This window comes from Scyliorhinus torazame, chromosome 8, assembly GCF_047496885.1.
Source record: "Scyliorhinus torazame isolate Kashiwa2021f chromosome 8, sScyTor2.1, whole genome shotgun sequence".
In the NCBI taxonomy this organism is placed as follows: Eukaryota; Metazoa; Chordata; class Chondrichthyes; order Carcharhiniformes; family Scyliorhinidae; genus Scyliorhinus; species Scyliorhinus torazame.
This window is the reverse complement of record NC_092714.1, coordinates 31,423,925-31,446,044: the sequence shown is the minus strand read 5'-3', so window position 1 is coordinate 31,446,044 and position 22,120 is coordinate 31,423,925. Positions and strand designations below refer to the sequence as shown.

General features: G+C 44.7%; 1 protein-coding gene across 1 annotated transcript in view; it reads left to right on the top strand.

The window, feature by feature from the left end:
- The window catches only part of LOC140427719 (bromodomain and WD repeat-containing protein 3-like), a 236,332-nt gene that overhangs the window by 56,192 nt on the left and 158,020 nt on the right, over positions 1-22,120 (top strand). Inside the window, exons 13-15 of the mRNA XM_072513258.1 lie at positions 9,644-9,742; positions 10,309-10,462; positions 19,879-20,013. Coding sequence (XP_072369359.1) covers positions 9,644-9,742; positions 10,309-10,462; positions 19,879-20,013 — 388 coding nt within the window. The remainder of the gene's footprint in view (positions 1-9,643; positions 9,743-10,308; positions 10,463-19,878; positions 20,014-22,120) is intronic.

Below are 22,120 nucleotides of genomic sequence, written 5' to 3'. Positions count from 1 at the left end.
CAACACTTTCTTCCCCCTTTACATCAGAGGCTCCTGCAATGAAACACATTAACCATCAAAATTTACAATATGAACAATTAATAAACAACAGCAATCAATAGGTTAGTCGTTTTGGAGGACGTTAATTTCTGTGTGGTTGTTGGCGAACCTCGGGTGTTTGCATTTTCTTGTTGACTGCAACCCCTGGTGTTTTTGGTGTAGTTTGGATGCCGTCTGCAGTTGTCTCAATCGGAGTCAATGTAATGTTTACCGGTTGACTTGGTTTTGAAGTGTCCTTGACTGAGGTACTGTTTTCCATAGTTGTTTCTGGCATTGTCAGGTTCTCAGGAATTTTTAGGTCTTCACTTGGCACGATTTGTTGTGGACTCTTGGTTGACTCGGTCTCTGGAAAATTAGTTCTGGGAGATAAAAGTTGATCAGTATATCTCCTCCACACAACACCGTCCCGAGTTTGAATGGTGTAGGAGACCGATCCTGTCTGTGCGAAGACGATGACAGGTATGCACTTCTCACTGGTGGTATAGTTCCTTGTCAATGCTTCCTGACCTTTCTGAAAAACGGTGTTTAGACTTGTTTTCATGTTCCAAACATGACTTTGCTGTTTCCTTTCAACAATTTCTCTTGTCTTAGGTGGTTTCAGCAGATCAAACAATGTGCGTAACTGACTTTATCATAAGTAATGCTTGAGACCTTTTTAGGTTGTCAAATGTATTGTATTCCTGTAGGTCATCAGGAATTGGTTCAGTTGTTTTGACAGTGATCCTTGTTCATGAGTTACTTTCAATGAATGTTTCATTGTCTGAACAAACCTTTCAGCCAGCCCATTTTTGGCAGAATAATATGGCTCAGTTCAGATATGTTGGATTCCGTTCTCCTTTAAATAATTTATGAATTCTTGCGAAATGAACTGTGTGGCCCATTGTCGCTAACCAGCGGTTCAGGCGAACCGAATCTTGTAAAAATCTCATCCAGTCTTTTTGATCTCTCTCTCTCTTCATAATGGTGTCTTCAGGCCATTTAGAGTGTGTGTCTACCACAGTGGGAATAACATTTGTCCTTCAGATAGTCTGTCATACTCTATACAAATTCTTTGCCATGTCACTTCAGGCCATTCCCATGGGTGCAAGGATGTTTGTGGCGGGCACAGAACACATGCCCACCTTCTCGTCGATTTCGCTCTGGCCACCAAAAATAGCTCCTGGCTATTTCCTTCATCCTTACTATCCCATAATAACCTTCATGAATTGATTTAGGACATGTTTCTTTAACAATGGCAGGATGAAGACTTCCAGTGGCGACCATGAGCTGATCGGCCGCACACAAGGTGGCTCCCGCTTGGAGACTTGGTTTTGGGTCCTTTCTACCTGGTAAATGGTTGTTTTCGTGACAAATAGAACAAGGCAATTGAAGCTTGTTGGTTTCTACACTGATGCGGGATGTCAGCGGATTATAATACAAGGTTTAAATTTAACAACGTCCCTGCTTAAGATTTGGAGGACTGTTGTTGCACAGTGAAGGAAATGGTGGACCTCACGATAACGACGTCGCCCTTTGCGATGAATTAAAGAAGCATCGGCAGGAGATCAGGGCAATTGAGATAGCGGTAGCTCCTTGCGGAGGGTTGGAATGGGTGGAGTAGTGACTCGAGTCGCTATGTTAAAAAGAGTCGCCGGACACGACGATTCAGGAGGTGCAGAAGGTGGTCTAGGATCACAGCAACTAAATCGGATCTCTGGAGGCAGAGATAACCATGCTGGAGGAGGTGCACAAAGTTTTGAAGGCCAGGGGAATTGATCCAGGCGTTAAAATCTAAGGAGAGATGGACTGTTGGTGGGAGTAGAAGGTACGAGTGCCACAGAATACGTGGTGAAGATGTTTGGGAAGCCGGTCAGTGAGGGGTTTTCGAGAAGCCCCCAGAGGCGGATTGGGCCCACAGGTCGCTGTCAGAAGCTGAGAGCCAGGGATCGGCCACGGGTGGTAATCGTTCGGTTGCATAAGTACATTCGCAGATTTTGAGGTGGGTGGTGGGCGAAGTCCATGTGAGATTGTAGCTGGAGGTTCACTTCATACGCATATATCAGGACATTGGGGCCGACCTGGCGAAACATCGAGCAGGCTTCAACAAGACTAAGACGGCGCTCTTTAGGAGCAAAAGACGTGCTGTTAGGTGAATTGGACGTTCTGAATTTTCCCTCCGTGTACCCGAATAGGCACCGTAGTGTGGCGACGAGGGGATTTTTACAGTAACTTCATTGCAATGTTAATGTAAGCCTATTTGTGACACTAATAAAGATTATTATTATTAAGTTTGATTCGGGATGCTGTACCTGGCAAAATTATGGGTCACATTCAAGAGCAAAGAAGGTTATTTTAATACGCCGGAGAAGGAAACTACTTTGTGAAAAAGAATGGGCTATGGTTAGGATTAATGCTGACGATGTACAGATTTGATGCTGTTGTTATTTGAATGTTTGGAGATGTTATATGTTCTTGTGTTGGCTCTTCGCCATGATTAATGTTGGGGTTACTTTGAGTTCTATGTTATTATCTTGTTGGGAGTTTGGGGCATAAGACTTCGGGTTTGTTCTTCCTGGTTTGCACTAGTTCAGATGGGGAGTGGGATGAAGGGTTGTTTGGGTGCGGTTCTTTCTGTGCTCTTCCAGGTGGGGGCACCGTTTTAACAAGGATGGCTAGTACACAAGAGCAGGTGGGAGGGGGATGGGGGTTAGAGAAGGGAGGGAATGCTGGTGATGCAAGTGTCTTTGTGGTTAGTTTTGGGAGAGGGCAGTGGTGGTGGCAAGCTTGGGTGGGCCTGGATCTGGCTGGATCTTCTCACAAAGTAGTGATGGCGGAGCCAAATAAGAAGGGGACATTCAGAGACCCCTGTTAAGATGATTACATAGAATATGAGGGGGTTAAATGGCCTGGTCAAAAGGTCCCGGATGTTTGTGCATTTGAAGAGCTTGAAAGCAGATGTTATCTTCTTGTAGGAGATGGATTTGAGGGGAGGGATCAGCCAAGGCTAAGGAATGGCTGGATGGGACAGGCGTTCCACTCAAAGGGAAGTCGAGAGGGGTAGCAATCCTGCTTAATAAGAGGGTGGCCTTTACGGCAGCCAATATGGGGCAGGGGGTGAATCTGTGGAAGTTTAGGTATCCGGGAGAGAGGGAGTTTTCCTCCTCCAACGTGCATCGGGTATACTCCGAAACAGACGTATTTTGCGGTGGGGAAGTTGGTACTCCCGGGGCTTGTCGGTGCTGAGTCGAGTGCGATAGTGATATCGGGCATGCACCACAGGTGTGACGCTAGAGGCTGGTCGAGCAAAACAGCCCTGTGGAGGTTAGATACAGTGCTCGTGGCAAAGGAAGTTTTGTGAGAAGGTAGCCTCGGTCATAGGGAGCTACCAGAATGAGTAGGTCTCATCTGCCACGTTTTAGGAGGTGCTGAAGATAGTGATCAGAGGGGAGATAATTTCATATAAGGCCCACATGGCAGAGGTTGGTTGACTCAATTCTGAAAGTGGATTGGTAGTACTCCACAGCCCCAAAGAGCTGTTCGTGGAGAGAAAGGTATCAAGTTCAATTTGGTATCGACAGGGAAGGTGGTGAACCAACAACATCGCTCACTGGGAGCATTCTATGAGTATGGGGAGAAGACCAGCCGTCTTGGCTCAACAGCTGAGAAGATGAGCAGTTGTACAAAGTTGGCCCAGGTTAAGGATGAAGGGGGAGGGCTGGTGCCGGCTTCAAACAAACTAAATGGTACATTTGATGCATTTTATCGGGGGCTGTACAGGTCTGAGTCCCTGGCGGAAAGTTTGGCGATGGAACAATTTTAAGACGGGCTGGACTTCCTGGTGGTGGGGAAAGGGGTTAGAGGTGCTGTTGGGGCTGGAGGAGGTAATGGAGTGCACCGGTTCTATGCAATTGGGGAAGGATGGGCCGGATAGTTTTCTGGTGGAATTGTATCAGCAATTTGCAGCATCACTGGCACCACATTTATTGGGCATGTATAATGACTCTCTATTGCGGGGGGAATTACCGGCCATGTTGGCACAGGTGTCCATCTCCCTGATCCTGAAGAAGGATAAGGATCTGGTGGGATGCGGAATTTGTAGGCCCATTTCTTTTCTGTAGGCTGGCTTTATTAAGGGGTGACAGTTGCCGAATAATATTACGTGAATTTTGAATGTTGCCATGACCCCATCTAGGGGAAGATGCCTGAAGTAATCATCTCTATGGACACAGAAGGCTTTTGATCAGGTCCTGGGACTATTTGGTTTTGGACCAACATTAATCTGGGTGAGATTGTTATATACTGCCTCTACGGCAAATGTCAGGACTAGTGTGGTGAGTTCAGGATATTTCCGGCTACACAGGAGCATGAGGCAGGGGTGTCCCCGTTGGTTTTTGCGCCTGCTGTTAACCCCTGGCCATTGCACTTAGGTCATCGAATGAATGGAGAGGTTTTGAGATGGGGTGAGGGGGTAAGGAGCCTGGTGTGTCCCTATGAGAACAATCTGTTGCTGTACATCTCATAGAACATAGAACATTACAGCGCAGTACAGGCCCCTTGGCCCTCGATGTTGCGCCGACCTGTGAAACCACTCTAAAGCCCATCTACACTATTCCCTTATCGTCCATATGTCTATCCAATGACCATTTGAATGCCCTTAGTGTTGGCGAGTCCACTACTGTCACAGGCAGGGCATTCCATGCCCTTGCTACTCTGAGTAAAGAACCTACCTCTGACATCTGGCCTATATCTATCTCCCCTCAATTTAAAGCTATGTCCCCTCGTGCTAGACATCACCATCCGAGGAAAAAGGCTCTCACTGTCCACCCTATCCAATCTCTGATCATCTTGTATGCCTCAATTAAGTCACCTCTTGACCTTCTTCTCTCTAACGAAAACAGCCTCAAGTCCCTCAGCCTTTCCTCATAAGATCTTCCCTCCATACCATACCAGGCAACATTGTGGTAAATCTCCTCTGCACCCTTTCCAATGCTTCCACATCCTTCCTATAATGCGGCGACCAGAATTGCAGGCAGTACTCCAAATGCAGCCGCACCAGAGTTTTGTACAGCTGCAACATGACCTCATGGCTCCGAAACTCAATCCCTCTACCAATAAAAGCTAACACACCGTACGCCTTCTTAACAACCCTCTCACCCTGGGTGGCAACGTTCAGGGACCTATGTACATGAACACCGAGATCTCTCTGCTCATCGACACTGCCAAGAATCTTACCATTAGCCCAGTACTCTGTCTTCCTGTTATTCCTTCCAAAATGAATCACCTCGCACTTTTCTGCATTAAACTCCATTTGCCACCTCTCAGCCCAGCGCTGCAGCTTATCTATGTCTCTCTGTAACTTGTAACATCCTTCCGCACTGTCCACAACTCCATCGACTTTAGTGTCATCTGCAAATTTACTCACCCATCCTTCTACGCCCTCCTCCAGGTCATTTATAAAAATGACAAACAGCAGTGGCCCCAAAACACATCTTTGTGGTACACCACTAGTAACTGGACTCCAGGCTGAACATTTCCCATCAACCACCACCCTTTGTTTTCTTCCAGCTAGCCATTTTCTGATCCAAACTGCTAAATCACCCTGAATCCCATGCCTTTGTAGTTTCTGCAGTAGCCTACCGTGGGGAACCTTATCAAACGCTTTACTGAAATCCATATACACCACATCAACTGCTTTACCCTCATCCACCTTCTCAAAGAACTCAATAAGGTTGTGAGGCACGACCTACCCTTCACAAAAGCGTGTTGACTATCTCTAATCAAATTATTCCTTTCCAGATGATTATACATCCTATCTCTTATAAACCTTTCCAAGATTTTGCCCACAACAGAAGTAAGGCTCACTGGTCTGTAGTTACTGGGGTTGTCTCTACACCCCTCTTGAACAAGGGGACAACATTTGCTATCCTCCAGTCTTCTGGCACTATTCCTGTAGACAAAGATGACTTAAAGATCAAAGCCAAAGGCTCAGCAATCTCCTCCCTAGCTTCCCAGAGAATCCTAGGATAAATCCCATCCGGCCCAAGGGACTTATCTATTTTTACACTTTCCAGAATTGCTAACACCTCCTCAACAACCTCAAGCCCTTCTAGTCTAGTAGCCTGAATCTCAGTATTCTCTGACCCTCTTTTTCATGTATGGGGAAGATAGGACTGTTAAGGGCTTCTCTGGGTACAAACCTGACCTAGACGAGAGCGAAATATTTCCGGTAAACTTCCTGGGTAGGGGAGCAGACCTGGGAACCCTAGCATTCAAGTTGGTCAGGATGCAATTCGGATATCTTGGTATTCAGGTGGCTCATGATTGGGCCCTTGATGCACAAATTGAACTTGGCCAGTCTGGTGGAAGGGTGAAATGGGGCTTGAAGAGGTGGGATTCTCTCCCGCTTTTCTTGGCGGGAAGAGTGCAGACGATCAAAATGAAAATTCGGTCGAGGTTCCTATTCGTGTTCTTTTTAATCTTTTTTTGTTATGGTCGATAACTAATTTTGGCATTTGTATTTGAAGGTAGAACACCTAGGATTTGGAGAGCCTTTCTACAGAGGGCAGGGCATTCGGTGGGGCTGGCATTACTGCATTTAATATTACACTACTGGATGGCGAATCTAGAACCTGTGGTGGGGTTGGAGCAGGTGTTGGGTTGCGGGCAAATGGAGGAGGCTTCCTCTGTTGGGTCATGTTTAAAGGCACTGGTCACTGCCCCTCTCTCTTTTCCCCGGCCAGGGATAAAATTTGCAAGACGTTTAGGTGGCATTCCAGATTGGGGGACATGTCAGTATTGTTGCCAATCTGTGGAAACCATAGATTTGCACTGTCGCAGATAGACCTAACTTGTAGGATTTTGAAGAGGGAGGATTCTGAACCTGGGGTTTTCTTTGAGGTTATAATTAGTTAGTTTATAAAATCAAAAATGACAAACTAATAGATCTGAGTGTATGTTTGTGGAACTTTCTGTCTTGTTTGGGATGACTACCCTCACTCCCCAGAGGACACGACCAGCCTGTACTGATAGGTTAGCATATGGCTTCAATTCTGGGTTTCCTCTTGTGGTCTTTCCACTAAGCACTATGTCCATAACTTCTGACAGTAGTGGATTATTTCTCGTATACCTATTTCTGGTATACCTTTTAACTTGTCCTGCATTTACAAGAGTATTATTGACTTCTTCGAAATAGACAATATTACCACTCGAACTATTCTTAACAACTCGTTAGGTAAAGGTAAACTAGAGAATCCATCAGCTTTCCCATGGAGATTTGATTGAATATATATGGTGACAACAGCAGCGCCCATCTCTGCATCCAACTCTCTGCTAGAGATGGAATACCACCCATTTCTGAATCCAACTCTCTGCTAGAGATGGAATACTACTCATCTCTGCTTGAGATGGAATACCACCCATTTCTGCATCCAACTCTTTGCTAGAGATGGAATACCGGTGTGCAGCCCAAGCATCATTGTCAGTGGTTGATGATCCGTTAATAAAGTAAATTTCTGTCCAAATAGGTATTGGTAAAAACGTTTGATTCTGATAATGATGCCTTCAGCTTTCTTCTATATCTGTGCATAGATCATTTCTGCTTTGTTCAAGGATCTTGATGCAAACGCTATTGGCTCCACTTCATCATTTGGGCATCATGTGAGAAATCACTGCTCCCACCCCATAAGGTGATGCACCGCTAACCAGTAGCAAGGGTAACTTTGGATCAAAGTGTGTCAGGACTTCTGATTTAGTACTGCCTTTTAGCTTGTACGAAGGCCTTCTCACACTGAGAAAACAATCCCAGTCTATCCAATCTCTCTTCAGAGCTAAAACTCTCCAGTCCAGACTCCATCCTGGTAAATCTTCTCTCCACCTTTTAAGTGCTATCCCATTGCTCCTATAATGTGGATTCCAGAACCACACACAAGATACTAGCTGTGGCCTAACTAACGTTTTATACAGTTCCAGAATAACCTCCTTACTCTGAAACTCTACACTTCGGCTAATAAAGGCAAATATACCATATGCATTCTTAACCACTGTATCCACCTGCCTACCCATCTTAAGGGATGTGTACATGCATACCAAGTCCCTCTGATCCTCGGCCCAGGATCCTGCTGTTCATCATGTATCCCCTTGCCTTGTTTGGCCTGCCCAAGTACATCACCTCACACTTATCCTAATTGCATTCTATTTGCCACTGATTAGCCCACCTGACCAGCCCATCTATAGCGGTAGCACAGTGGTTAGCACTGTTGCTTCAAAGCGCCAGGGTCCCAGGTTTGATTCCCGCTTAGGTTACTGTTTGTGCCGAGTCTGCACCTTCTCCCTATGTTTGCATGGGCTTCCTCCCACAGTCCAAAGATGCGCAGGTTAGGTGGATTGACCATTCTAAATTGCCCTTAGTATGCGATTACTGGGATAGGATGGAGGTGTGGGCTTAGGTAGGGTGCCCTTGCCAAGGGCCGGTGCACACTTGTTGGGCTGAATGACCTCCTTCTGCAGTGTAACTTCTATGAATATCCTCCTGTATTCCATCCCACTATTTACCATTCCACCAATTTTCTTATCCACAAACTTACTGATCAACCCTCCTACATTTATGTCTAAATCATTTATATAAACCACAAACAGCAAGGGCCCCATCACTGATCCCTGCGGGACGTCCTGCAACTCGGCAATTTTGGATCCACTTTGCCAAATTTCCTTGGCTTTGACCTCGCTATCAGTCTTCCATCTGGGGCCTTATTAAAAGCTTTGCTGAAATGCAAGTAGACTACGTCAAATGCATTGCCCTCAACTACACCCCTGATCACCTCTTCAAAAAATACACTCAAGTTGGTCAGACATGATCATGCTTGCTCTGCTCCCTGTACTATTCCAGATCTTTCTGGGTAGAGCACATGGCGAGCTTCTTTTGCTGTTGTTTCCTCCGAAATCTGTGCTAAATTTGGATTCCTTCAATGGCTGGTACATATATTTGGCATCCCTCCGTTGCCAGTTGTAGTGCCGCAAAGTTTTTACCTTTTATCCTTTTCGGACGTCGCGTGGATTGACAATTTATCTCGTTTTTTCTTCTCCGGGAGTCTGCCAGGATAGTTCCGACCTCCTTGTCGCCATTTTTCCTTGTGGTGTCTTAAAAGATAGGCTTGCAGACCCCAAAGGTACAAGCAAACTAGAATTTAATTGGAAACTTGTTTACTTATCAGGCTTTAAAGATAAACTGCCTCTTTGCCTATGCTGTGGCCAATGATGTCATTAGTACGTTAAGTGGTCGGACTTGATGAGACCTTGTTCCAACTAGGAACAGAGATGAATACATAACATGCAGTAGTAATACCACTCATTGTCTCCTTCAGTTTCTAATGTCACAGTGGTGAATATGTTTAATTCCTGTGATTCTTTTGTATTCTACAAAGATTTTGTGCACTTTTCACATTTTGGTATTATTTACCTTTTCTTTGGAACAAGCTAGTAGCCCAGAATTGCATTCGCTAAATTTTGTAAGATGCATATCAAAGAATGATTTTTAAAAAAAAAAAATATAAAATTAAAAAAAATAATTCAATCCACACAACCGATTCATCCTGTAGATATTGATGTTAGTTTTTTTTTTATGAAATAGATTGGTCAGTGGGAGCAGAGATGGGACAGCACGGATCTGGCAATATCAGCACCAGGAGTGGAAAAGTATCTTGCTGGACATGGGTGCTCAATTGCCAGGGTAAGCTTTGGGATTTCTCAGTCCACTGTTGTAATTTGTAAATTTCTGTACAATTGGTTGGAAAGTACTTAGCCATGGTCATCCAGAATTTAGATTTGTATGTTGCGTACAATTTAACGGTACCAGTTTTGATGTATTGGGATTATTACTGATGAAACTTTGAAGAGATTTTACAAATGAGTGTGAATAACAAAAGGAAAATAGTAAAAATAGAAGAAACAAAGGCAAGTTGCCTTTCTGACATCTGTAACGATCTAAAACTTGAACAAACTTGGCATAAGCTGTTGACTTTTACTGAATGTAACAAATGTGATTGGATTCTTTATGACATCCGGAAATATAGATATTATGACGAGTGGTTTGTTACATGTATTGTCCAGATCTTCAGGAAATTATGGAAAAACAGAAGGTTTATTAGTGTCAGATAAGAGAACGGATTTGAATACAGATTTCCAGAATTTTATGTTTCTACTTCATTTCCACCACCTGTCATTTTCCTTTTTGGTCATTGTGTATTATTTGCTGGTATCTGAAAAGGTTTTGTTTCTGCTTTTTTTTTTTTTTAGAACCAACCCCTGTCCAGGGGATGATAAGGTCACAAAACTTAAAGTGACAATGGTTGCATGGGACCGCCACGACAACAATGTCATCACTGCTGTGAATAACCATACTTTAAAGGTGTGGAACTCATATACTGGGCGATTGCTACACATTCTGATTGTAAGTAGTATTCTACAACTGACAAAGGCATGGTTATGATATGAAATGACATCACTTTCCCATAATGGAATGATTTAATGTGAAGCATTGAAATTAAAGAAGCCTATATGTTATGTTTTGTTCCCTTAACTTAGACTTTTGTGAATTTCAGTTTTGCATGCAGTTTAAGATCCAGGACCATGTGCTCTTTCATGCTGGCAGCTTGCTACAGAAAGTCAGAATACCCAATCTTGGCTGTGTTTTTTGGCTGTCGGTACTTGGAGGTCTGCTATCTCCCTACAAGGGGGAGGGAAATTTGGGTTTGGTCAGTTCCTTGTAGCCAGTTGAAATTCATTGACTGAGAATGAGAATGTGTCATGATTCAGTTTGTGAAACTGACCAAAAACAACCTGTGTTCAATGACCAAAGAGCAGAACTTATTGTCATGGTTACATAATAGGTGTGCCTGAAGTTGCCTTATCTGTACAAATTTGAATAGTAAAGAACTTGAATACTGTCATAGTAAACATTTACCCATACCTCTATTGTGGAAGGCTACTTAAGTGTTGTGATAATTCTATGCTAAAAGAATTAATGGTGTACATTGAGGTGAAATACTAAAAATAATTAACTCAATTGCTGTTCCTCTTTCCCTGTCCCATCTTTTTCTTCCACATTTTCTCCCTCCTTTTGCATTTTTTCCAATCCACTAACCTATTCTGTAGCTCAATATTTTTTTCTGTTTCTTCAAAATTTAAATTAATTTCACTCCTGATCCTATCATCCACTTTAATGGGAGACAAAGCATACAAATTTGGCCTGCAAAGAAAAGGATTGTTGCATGTTTTTCAATTGATCGTTAGAACTTTTTAAAAATAAGTTTTTAGAGTACCCAATTATTATTATTTTGGGGGCAATTTAGCGTGGCCAATCCACCTAACCTGCACATCTTTGGGTTGTGGGGGAGAATGTGCAAACTTGACACGGACCCAGGGCCGGGATTCGAACCCGGATCCTCAGTGCCGCAGTCCCAGTGCTAACCACTGTACCACATGCCGCCTCAATCGTTAGAACCTTGACTCCAAAATGGCATCCACAGTGTGCACAGTTCTGATGCAGTGTGCATGGATGCTACTTTGGTAAGTAAGATGGCAGACGTGGAGGCACCGTGTATAGATGGTATGTAACGTCATAGAGTTTTACAGCACAGAAGAAGAGGCCCTTCGGCCCATCGTGTCTGCTGGCCATCAAACACCTCTCAAGGGCAGCACGGTAGCACAAGTGGATATCACTGTGGCTTCACAGCACCAGGGTCCCAGGTTCGATTCCCCACTGGATCACTGTCTGTGTGGAGTCTGCTCGTTCTCCCCGTGTCTGCGTGGGTTTCCTCCGGGTGCTCCGGTTTCCTCCCAAAGACGTGCAGGTTAGGTGGATTGGCCCCGATAAATTGCCCTTGGTGACCAAAAAGATGAGATGGGGTTATTGGGTTTAGGGGATAGGGTGGAAGTGAGGGCGTAAGTGGGTCGGTGCAGACTCGATGGGCCGAATGGCCTCCTGCACTGTATGTTCTATTCTAATCCCATTTTCCAGCTCTTGACACATAGCATTCTATGCTATAACGTTTCAAGTGCTCATGTAAATGCTTCTTAAATATTGTGAGAGTTCCCAGCTGTACTACCTTTTAGGCAGAGAGTTCCAAATTCTCACCACTCTGGGTGAAAAGGTTTTTCCTCCATTTGTTCTAAATCTCCTCCTTACCTTAAATCTATGCCCTTGGTTATTCACCCCTCTACGAAGTGGTTTCTTTCTACCTCCCCTAACCATATCCCTCATAATATTGTACACCTTGATGAAGTCCCCCCTCCTCTGCCTTTGTTCTAAGGAAAACAACCCCAGCCGTTCTCCATAGCTGAAATATTCCAGTCCAGACAACATCTTGGTGAAGCTGCTCTGCATCCTTTCCAGGGCAATCACATAATCTTTTATTGTCACAAGTAAGCTTACATTAACACTGCAATTAAGTTACTGTGCAAAGCCCCTAGTCGCCATATTCCGGCGCTTGTTCGGGTACACTGAGGGAGGATTCATTCCTATAGTGTGCGGACCAGAATTGCGCACACTTCTCCAGTTGTGGTCTATCAAAAGTTTTATATAGCTCCATCATAACCTCCCTGCTCTTATATTCTAAGGCAAGTATCCCATTTGTTGCCATAACCACCTTGTCTACCTGTCCTGCCTTTCAGGGATCTTTGGACATGCACTCCAAGATTCCTTTGGTCCTCTGTACTTCCCAGCGCCCCACCATTTATTGTATATTCCTTTGGCTTGTTAGTCCTCCCAAAATGTACCATCTCAAGTTTTCAGGGTTAAATTCCATTTGCCACTGTTCTGCCCATCTGACCAGTTAGTCTATATCATCCTGTAATCTAAGGCTTTCCTCCTCTCTATTTGCCATTCAGCCCATCGAGTCTGCACCGACCCTCTGAAAGAGCACTCTATCCAGACACATCCCCTCCACCCTATCACTGTAACTCAGAAACCCCACACAACCTTTTGGACACTGAGGGGCAATTTGGCAAGGCCAATCTACCTAGCCTGCACATCTTTGGACTATGGGAAGAAACTGGAGCACCCGGAGGAAACCCATGCAAACACAGGGAAAACATAGAAACTCCACGCACACAGTCACCCAAGGCTGGATTTGAACCAGAGTCCCTGGTGCTGTGAGGCAACAGTGCTAACCACTGTAGCATCATGCCACCCACAAATCTTTAAATGTACACTACAAACAACGAGGGACCCAGCACAAATCCCTGCAATACACCACTGGACACAGGCTTCCAGCCAGGAAAACAACTATCGACCATTACTCTCTGTCTCCTGCCACCTAAGCCAATTCTGGATCAAATTTGCCAATTTACATGGAAACATAGAAAATGGGAACAGGAGGAACCCATCTGGCTCCTTGAGCCCACTCCACCATTCATTATGATCATGGTTGATCATCCAACTGAATAACCTGAGCCTGCCTCCCGCCCCCATATCCTTTGATCCCCTTCACCCCAAGTGCTATATCTTACTGCTTCTTACACTGTTTAAAGAGGTGTTACTTCTTAAACAACTCATGGGTGTTTAACTTCGTGATCAGTCTCCCATGCGGGACCTTGCCAAAAGTTGATGTAGAGTACACCAACTGCACTGTCATCTGCACACCGAGTCACCTCCAAAAAAAAAATCTAATTTGTTAGACACAATCTCCCCCTGACAACAACATGCTGACTCTCCTTGATTAATCCTTGCCTCTCCAAGTGGAGATAAATTCTGCCCCTCCGAATTTATTCCAATAATTTCCTTACCTGGTTTCCTCCCACTTCCCTTCTGGACTAATAGTACCACATTAGCTGTCCTCCAGTCCTCTGGTACCTCTCCTGTAGCCTGAGAAGATTTGAAAACTGGCATTCGGTCCCTTGCAACCTCCTCCTTTGCCTCCCACAACAGCCTAGGATACATCTCATCTGGGGATTTATCCACTGTTAAGTCCGCTAAAACCTCCACACTCTCAATGATAATCTCTTCAGTTATATTACAATCCCTGTCTCTGCTTTCTATACCTACATTGTTCTTCTCCATAGTGAACACAGATGCAAAATATTAATTTTACTATCTCTCCTACCGTGGCTCCACACATGTTGCCACTTTGGTCCCTAATGGGTTCTACTCTTTCCCTCTTGCCCTTAGTACACCTAAAAAAACACAGTGGGATTTTCCTTTATTTTGCTTGCTAGTGTTTTTTCATGCTCCCTCTTCGCTCTCCTGATTTTTTCCTTTTTCAAGTATCCCTATCCCCTCCACTTTCTATACTCCTCTAGGGTGTCCACTGTTTTGAGCCCCTGAATCTGTCATAAGCTTCATTTTTTTTTTTCTTATCCAATGCTGTATATCCCTTGACATCCCGGGTTCTCTGGACTTGTTGGTCCTACCCTTTATCTTTATGGGTATATGTTGACATTGTACTCTTTCTTTTAAAATGTATTTTATTACAAACATGTATCAAAACAGGTTACAACGAACAAACACCCCGGTAAACATGCTTCCCTACAATCAACTATACAATGTGCACAGATTTTTCAACTTTTGAACCTCCCCTCCCCCGTGACGAACATCCCCTTAAACACGGTCACAAATATCCCCCACCTTTCCTCAAAACCCCCTGAAGAGCATCTTAACTCGTACGTTATCTTTTCTAATCGCAGGAAGTCGTACAAGTCACCCAACCAAGCCGCTACCACCGGTAGCGATGCCAACCCCACTCCAGCAAAATTTGCTGCCGTGCAATCAGAGAGGCGAAGGCCAAGACATCGGCCTTCTTCCTCTCCATGAGCTCCAGTTTCTCTGAGACCGTAAATATCGCCACCGAAGGGTCCGGATCCACCACCTCCTCCACTATCCCGGCTAAGACTGTGAACACTCCCGCCCAGAATCTTGTTGACATTGTACTCTGATTTCCTTTTTGAATAACTCCCACTGTTCTGATGTGGGTCTTGCTGGAAATGTCCGCTCCCAGCCCACTTTGGCCACATCCTTTCTTATCCTATTAAAATCGTCCATCCCCCAGGTCAGAATCCTTGTACCCGGTCCATTTTTGTCCTTTTCCAAACTACCGTACATCTTACTGAGTTATGGTCACTCTCATACACACACACTCTCTCTCTCTCTCTCTCTCTCTCTCTCTCTCTCTCTCTCTCTCTCTCTCTCTCTCTCTCTCTCTCTCTCTCTCTCTCTCTTTTCCCCCCCCCCCCCCACTCGCGTGCACCTCCCCACGTGCGCACACCTCACCCCCCCCCCCATACACGCACACATACCCCCTTCCTGCGCATGCACCACACACACACACACCTCGCCCCACACACACTGCCTGAAAATTCTATACCGCGGAATATTGAGTTGCCAGTCCTGCCCCTCCCTTGCCAATGTCTTTGTGATAGCAGTAATATCACACTTTCGTGTCATTCAGTGTCCTCGGTTCATCAACCTTATCTGTGAGACTCCTTGCATTAAAATAAGGCCTTGCCAGATTGCCTTGGGCCTTAATATGTCCCAATTTGGACTACCTTCCAGACTGACCTGTATTTTATTCTATATTTAGCTGTGCATCATCCCCCACTGTACCTCCACATGTGACCCATCGCCTGCCAAATTAGTTGAAACCCTCCATAGTAAGCCTTCCTGCAAGGATGTTGTCCCATCCTGGTTCAGGTGCAACCCATCCGACTTGTATGACTTTCTACCTGCTGGTTCAAAAACTGTCCTGGATGCATTTTAAAATTATGCCGCCTCTAACACTTCACATATCCCAGTTAATATTGGGGAAGGTGAAATCTTCTATTATTTTTACACTTCTGCGATTCATCCTTGCATCTGCTCTTTTTAAAAAAAAATATGTATTTTTTTTCCAATTAAGGGGCAATTTAGTGTGGCCAATCCATCTACTCTGCACATCTCTGGGCTGTGGGGATGAGACCCTCGCAGGCACTGGGAGAATGTGAATGGTGAGGTGTGTGAGAGTGGGGAGGTGCGTGACTGACCCGGGGCCCACCTTCCCCATAAACTGACCCAGTGATCCAGGAAACTAAAGCCTCCCTCCTGCATCATCTCTTCAGTCCCATATGTCTGCTCTATCCTCCTATTCTATACTTGCTGGCATGTGACACCGCAATGGTAATCCAAGATTGCAATCTTTGAGGTCCTGATTTTCACCCCCCCCCCAAAAAAAAAAATCCTGTACAGATGAGCCACTCTCAGTGCCATGAACATGGCTCTGGGTGACTCCCAGGGAACAATCATTCATAATTTTCCAACACAGAAAAATGGTTCTGGAGTGAGATGCACGCTGGGTCTTTCCTGATCAAACATGTGCAGGTTACGTGGATTGGCCCCTTGTGTCCAAAAGGTTAGATGGGGTTACATCATTTACGGGGAAGGGGTGGGTGCGATCTTCTTTCAGAGGATCGGTGCAGACTCGATGGCCAAATGGCCGCCATGGGGCTGGTTTAGCAAACTGGGCTAAATCGTTGGCTTTTAAAGCAGACCAAGGCAGGCCAGCAGCACGGTTCAATTCCCGTACCAGCCTCCCCGAACAGGCGCCGGAATGTGGCGACTAGGGGCTTTTCACAGTAACTTCATTTGAAGCCTACTTGTAACAATAAGCGATTTTCATTTCATTTTCATTTCATTTTCTGCACTGTAGTGATTCTGTGACCAGCTACCTGCCTGCCTGCCTCCTTTCTTCTGACTGGTGGTCTTCCTGTCCCGCTCTGAAGGCATTTCCTAAGCTGCCGGCTATAAACATGCTATCCACGATCCTCTCTGCCTCGCAGTTGCATCGCTGTGCCTCCAGCCGACACTCGAGCTCCAAAATCTGGCTCTCAAGCTGGTCAAACTGGCAATTCCTTTTTAAAATAAATTTAGAGTACCCAATTCATTTTTTCCAATTAAGGGCAATTTATTGTGGCCAATCCACCTACCCACGCAAATATGTGGAGAATGTGCAAACTCCACATAGACAGTGACGCAGGGCCGGGATCGAACCTGGGGCCTCGGCACCGTGAGGCGGCAGTGCTGACCACTGTGCCACCGTATTGCCTAAGCTGGCACTTCCTGCATATATGGTTATCCAGACTGCCTAGGAATTCCCACATGCTTCTGGCCATGCAGAAAATGGGCCTGAGCTCCCAGTCATACTTTTAGTTAAAGGACTTGTTGGATTTGGAAATTAATTGAAGTTTTTAAAAAAAAAAAAAAAGCTCAAACTCTTACCTTTCCTTAATGTAGCTTTAAATTCAAGAAAAATAACTTGCCCACTGTTTACCAATCAGCTCTCTCCCTTGTAGCCTGTACACCTGCAGCAGAAGATTAAAAAGTTAGAAAGCAAAAGAGCACCTCTTTCCTCTTGTTGGAGTTTAGAAGGATGAGGGGGGATCTTATTGAAACTTGCAGGATACTGCGAGGCCTGGATAGAGTGGGCGTGGAGAGGATGTTTCCACTTGTAGGAAAAACTAGAACCAGAGGGCACCATCTCAGACTAAAGGGATGATCCTTTAAAACTGAGATGAGGAGGAATTTCTTCAGTCAGAGGGTGGTGAATCTATGGAACTCTTTACTGCAGGAGGTTGTGGAGGCCAAATCACTGAGTGTCTTTAAGACCGAGATAGATAGGTTCTTGATTAATAAGGGGATCAGGGGTTATGGGGAAAAGGCAGGAGAATGGGGATGAGAAAATATCATGATTGAATGGCGGAGCAGACTCAATGTGCCGAGTGGCCTAATTCTGCTCCTATGTCTTATGGTCTCGCTGCATCAAATTCCCACTGTGCTCCAAATTCCCAATGCGCACACTTTGGCTGTCTCATTAAGGATGTGCTTTCTCCCAACTGCTCGTGCACAAATCTTACTGATCATAAGAGGCAGATCATGACATCATCTGTGCATAATGCTGATTTGACACTAGCTGAGGGAAATGGTGCAATGGTAACATCACTGGACTAGCAATCCACTGGGAGGGCAGGGATTCAAATATCACATGGCCGTCGGTGGAATTTAAATGTAACTGATAAATCTGGAATTAAAAGTTAGTCTTGGTAATAATGACCATGAAAATAATCCTAGTAATCTGTTACTTAAAAACAAGATATTGCTGGAAAAACGCAGCAGGTCTGGCAACATCCGTGGAGATAGAAAAACACACAGCTAACGTTTTGAGCCCATATGACCCTTCTACAGAGCTGAAGAGGGATATAAATGTGATGAATCTTGAGTGTGTGGGGCAGAATGGGAAATCTGATAGGTCAGAGCCAATGAGAGATTGACAAATCCCCCCCCCCAAAAAAAACTCTTGAACGCACTCATCCAGCAAGTGGAGAAAATTCCTTCAAACTCCTGATATGTAACATGTAGATTGGCGGTAGGCTTTGAAATGTCAGGGGCGAGTTATTTAGCAGAGGATTCCCAGTCTCTGACCTGCTCTTCTGCCCGAGTATTTATATGGCTGGTCCAGTTAAGTTCATGGTAATGTCCATGTGTTGATGGTGTGGATTCAATGATGGTCATTCCTTGAATATCATGGGAAGATGGTCAGTTCCTCTCTTGTTGGTCATTTCCTGGAATTTGTGTGGCATTTGCCACTTATCAGCCCGAACCTGAATGTGGTCGAGGCCTTGGTACATCTAGACATAGACTGCTTCAGTCCCTGTGGAGTCTGGAATGGTACTAGTCAATCAGTTAAGATCCCCGTACTGACCTCATGATAGATGGAAGGTCAGTGATGAAGCAGGTAGAGATGGTTGGGCCTAGAACAGTGTTTTTCAAACTTTTTTCCTGGGCCCACTTTTACCAACTGGCGGAACTTTGGGACCCATGCTGGCCGCCGTTTTCGACCCATGCCTGCGACCTTAGTGATGCATGCCTGCAAACCTTTGCAACGCAACATCATTGCTTACCTTTAATGCAGTAGATGAGCCTGCTTGGTCCTCACGATCTCACTTACTTCGTCATTCAAGGGCCCTGGATCACTACTTTGTCCAGCTATTTACTTTACCTCCTGTGAAGCTCTCTCCAGCATATTCAATTGTGAGATCCTGGCCTGTTTGTGTCTCTGGCCCTCTCTTCCTTGTTACACAATAATCCATCATCATCATCAGCACGGCACTGTAGCACAGTAGTTAGCAGGGCTGCTTCACAGCGCCAGGGTCCCGGGTTCTATTCCCATTTGGGTCACTGTCTGTGTGGAGCCTGCACGTTCTCCCCGTGTCTGCGTGGGTTTCCTCCGGGTGCTCCGGTTTCCTCCCACAAGTCACGAAAGACGTGCTTGTTAGGTGAATTGGACATTTTGAATTCTCCCTGAGTGAACCCGAACAGGCGCCAGTGTGGCGACTAGGGGATTTTCACAGTAACTTCATTGCAGTGTTAATGTAAGCTTACTTGTGACAATGATAAAGATTATTCATACAGTCCTCTTGCTTTCTTACTGGCAGCACAGGGTCTGTGGTGTCAGTGTACATGCTGAGCATGTGGCCTTCACTCTGCCGCTGCCTGTGGTGGAAAGACTCGATCATATTTCATGACCGGTCCGAACGGCCTCCTTTTTATTTTACTTTGAAACTTGATTTCCAATACCTGATTTTTTTCCCCAAGTTTATGCCTTTTTACGATTGAAAATTAAAACAATTTCAGTTGAACATGCGCATCCTTACATTTACACACAAATGTTGTTTTAAATATATTCCCATTTCTTTAGACATTTAAACAAGTATAGAAAAAAGTGCAATCTTGTTTTACTTTACATTTTTCAAATGCATAAATTGTGAAACTGACAGTATTAAAATGTATAATTTCATTTTAAATGGTCTTACAATCTGATAAATTGCTGTTAAAATGTTTAGGGTCACGAAGATGAAGTGTTTGTTTTGGAACCACATCCATTTGACTCGAGAATTATTTTGTCTGCTGGCCATGATGGCAATATCTTTATTTGGGACATTACTAAAGGCACAAAATCTCACCATTACTTTAACATGGTAAGTGTACAAAGCAGATGCGGGGAACTGTTCAGCAGTTTTCTTTCATTTTTAAATCTTTGAATCTTTCCATATAATTAAGCTTCGTGTCTACTGAGTAGAATCTTTCTTTCTTGATCCTGGGTCACTTCCCTTAAATCTGCATTAATAGTACATATTTATTCACTTGGGGATCCATATTTTTTCTGTAGCTTTTAGATATTGGCCCACTACATCCTGCCCACCCCATCCGCCCAGCCATTCTCTGCTATATTAGCCACAGCCACTAACTTGAAAGATAGACAAAATTAGATGAGAGTGACGCAGCCACCAATGAATATTGTGGACATACAAGCTCATGCCTACAGTGATAAATGTAACTATCCCATCCTAATCCTGTACAATGAAACATTCAAAACATTGACTTCCTGGTGACAATTTCCCACAGTTAATCTGTCTGGAATCTTGCCATCAGAATTTGCCAGGTGCCCTCTTCCTGCACCTACCTTCCAAACCTGTGACATCTACCACCTGGAAGGACAAGGGCAGCAGCTGATGAACACCACACACACACACAACTACAGCATTCTGGAGGTTCCTGCAACACATGGACTGTAACAGTTCAAGAAGGCAGTTCACCACCACTTCGCGAGGGCAGTTGGGAATGGGCCTTTTAATAATAAATGCAGGCCTTTTATTTTAAATTTTTTTAAAAAAAAAGTAGTAATAAGTATAGGGGAACTTCCGGTGGTGGCCATGGAGTGAGCGGTCGCACATTTGGTAGCTCCCACTCAAGGTGGAATTTTTTGGTCATTCCCTATCTGAGGGGTGAAAGTTTTGGGTGAAAAGAGGTGTAGGAATGCCGGGAGAAGGTGTAATTCCTCTGGAATGGCTGGTGGATAGATCTACGAACTAGGAATGGGTTGAGGGGAAGGGGACGATTGGAGCAGGAGAGTCTTCAAGGTGCGCCACAGGTTAAGATGGCAGAGGACAAAAGGGCCTGTTCTGTCTGCCCAGTGGTTAGCGGAGCAGCGAGTGGAGCAGAGGCTGGAGTCCCAGAGCCGGGTGACCTAGTAATAAGTATAGATAACCATGGCAGCCATGGTATCAATTTTTATTTATACAGGGTCTTTAATGTGGACAAATGTCCCATTATCCTTGATAGGAAAATAAAGGAATGGACATTATGTCATGATGGGAGAGGTAAGAAAAAAGCTTGATATTGAAAGTAAAATGAACAAAAATATGAAGTAAAATTTGGGAGGCGTTAAATAGTCTATCTGAGGCACCTGAAAGCTTTAATAGCAATGAGGGTAAAAAGAGTGGGGATATGCCAAAGTCCAGAGTTGGAGGACTATGGAGGACGTGGGTTTCCCCCGGGTGCTCCGGTTTCCTCCCACAGTCCAAAGACGTGCAGGTTAGGTGGATTGGCCATGTTAAATTGCCCTTGGTGTCCAAAAAGGTTAGGAGGAGTTATTGGGTTAGGGGCATAGGATGGAAGTAAAGACTTAAGTGGGTCATTGCAGACTCGATGGGCCAAATGGCCTCCTTTGTTCTATGTTATATAAATGCCTGGTCCCCAGGTTCGATTCCCACTTGGGTCACTGTCTGTGCAGAGTCTGCATGTTCTCCCTGTGTCTGTTTCGGTTTCCTCCCACAAGTCCCGAAATACAAACTTGTTCGGTGAATTGGACATTCTGAATTTTCCCTCTGTACCCGAACAGGCGCCGGACTGTGGCGACTAGGGGATTTTCACAGTAACTTCATTGCAGTGTTAATGTAAGCCTACTTGTGACAATAATAAATATTATTATTATTAATAAACCTTCGTTGCACTCCCTCAATGGCCAGTATATCCTTCCTTGGAGCCCAAAACTGCGCGCACTGCTCCAGGTATGGTGTCTCCAAGGTTGTATACAACCACAAAGGTTTTTTACTCTATACTCAAACCCTTGCAGTAAAGGCAAAATACCAATTACCCCCTTAATTGTTTGTTGCATCTGCATGTTCGCTTCCCCAATCTTTTCCTATTGATGAAATACTCTGCATTTCAGTTTTTCCTACCAAAGTAGACAATGTCATGTTTTTCCACATTGTATTCCATCTGCCATGTTCTTGCCCACTCATC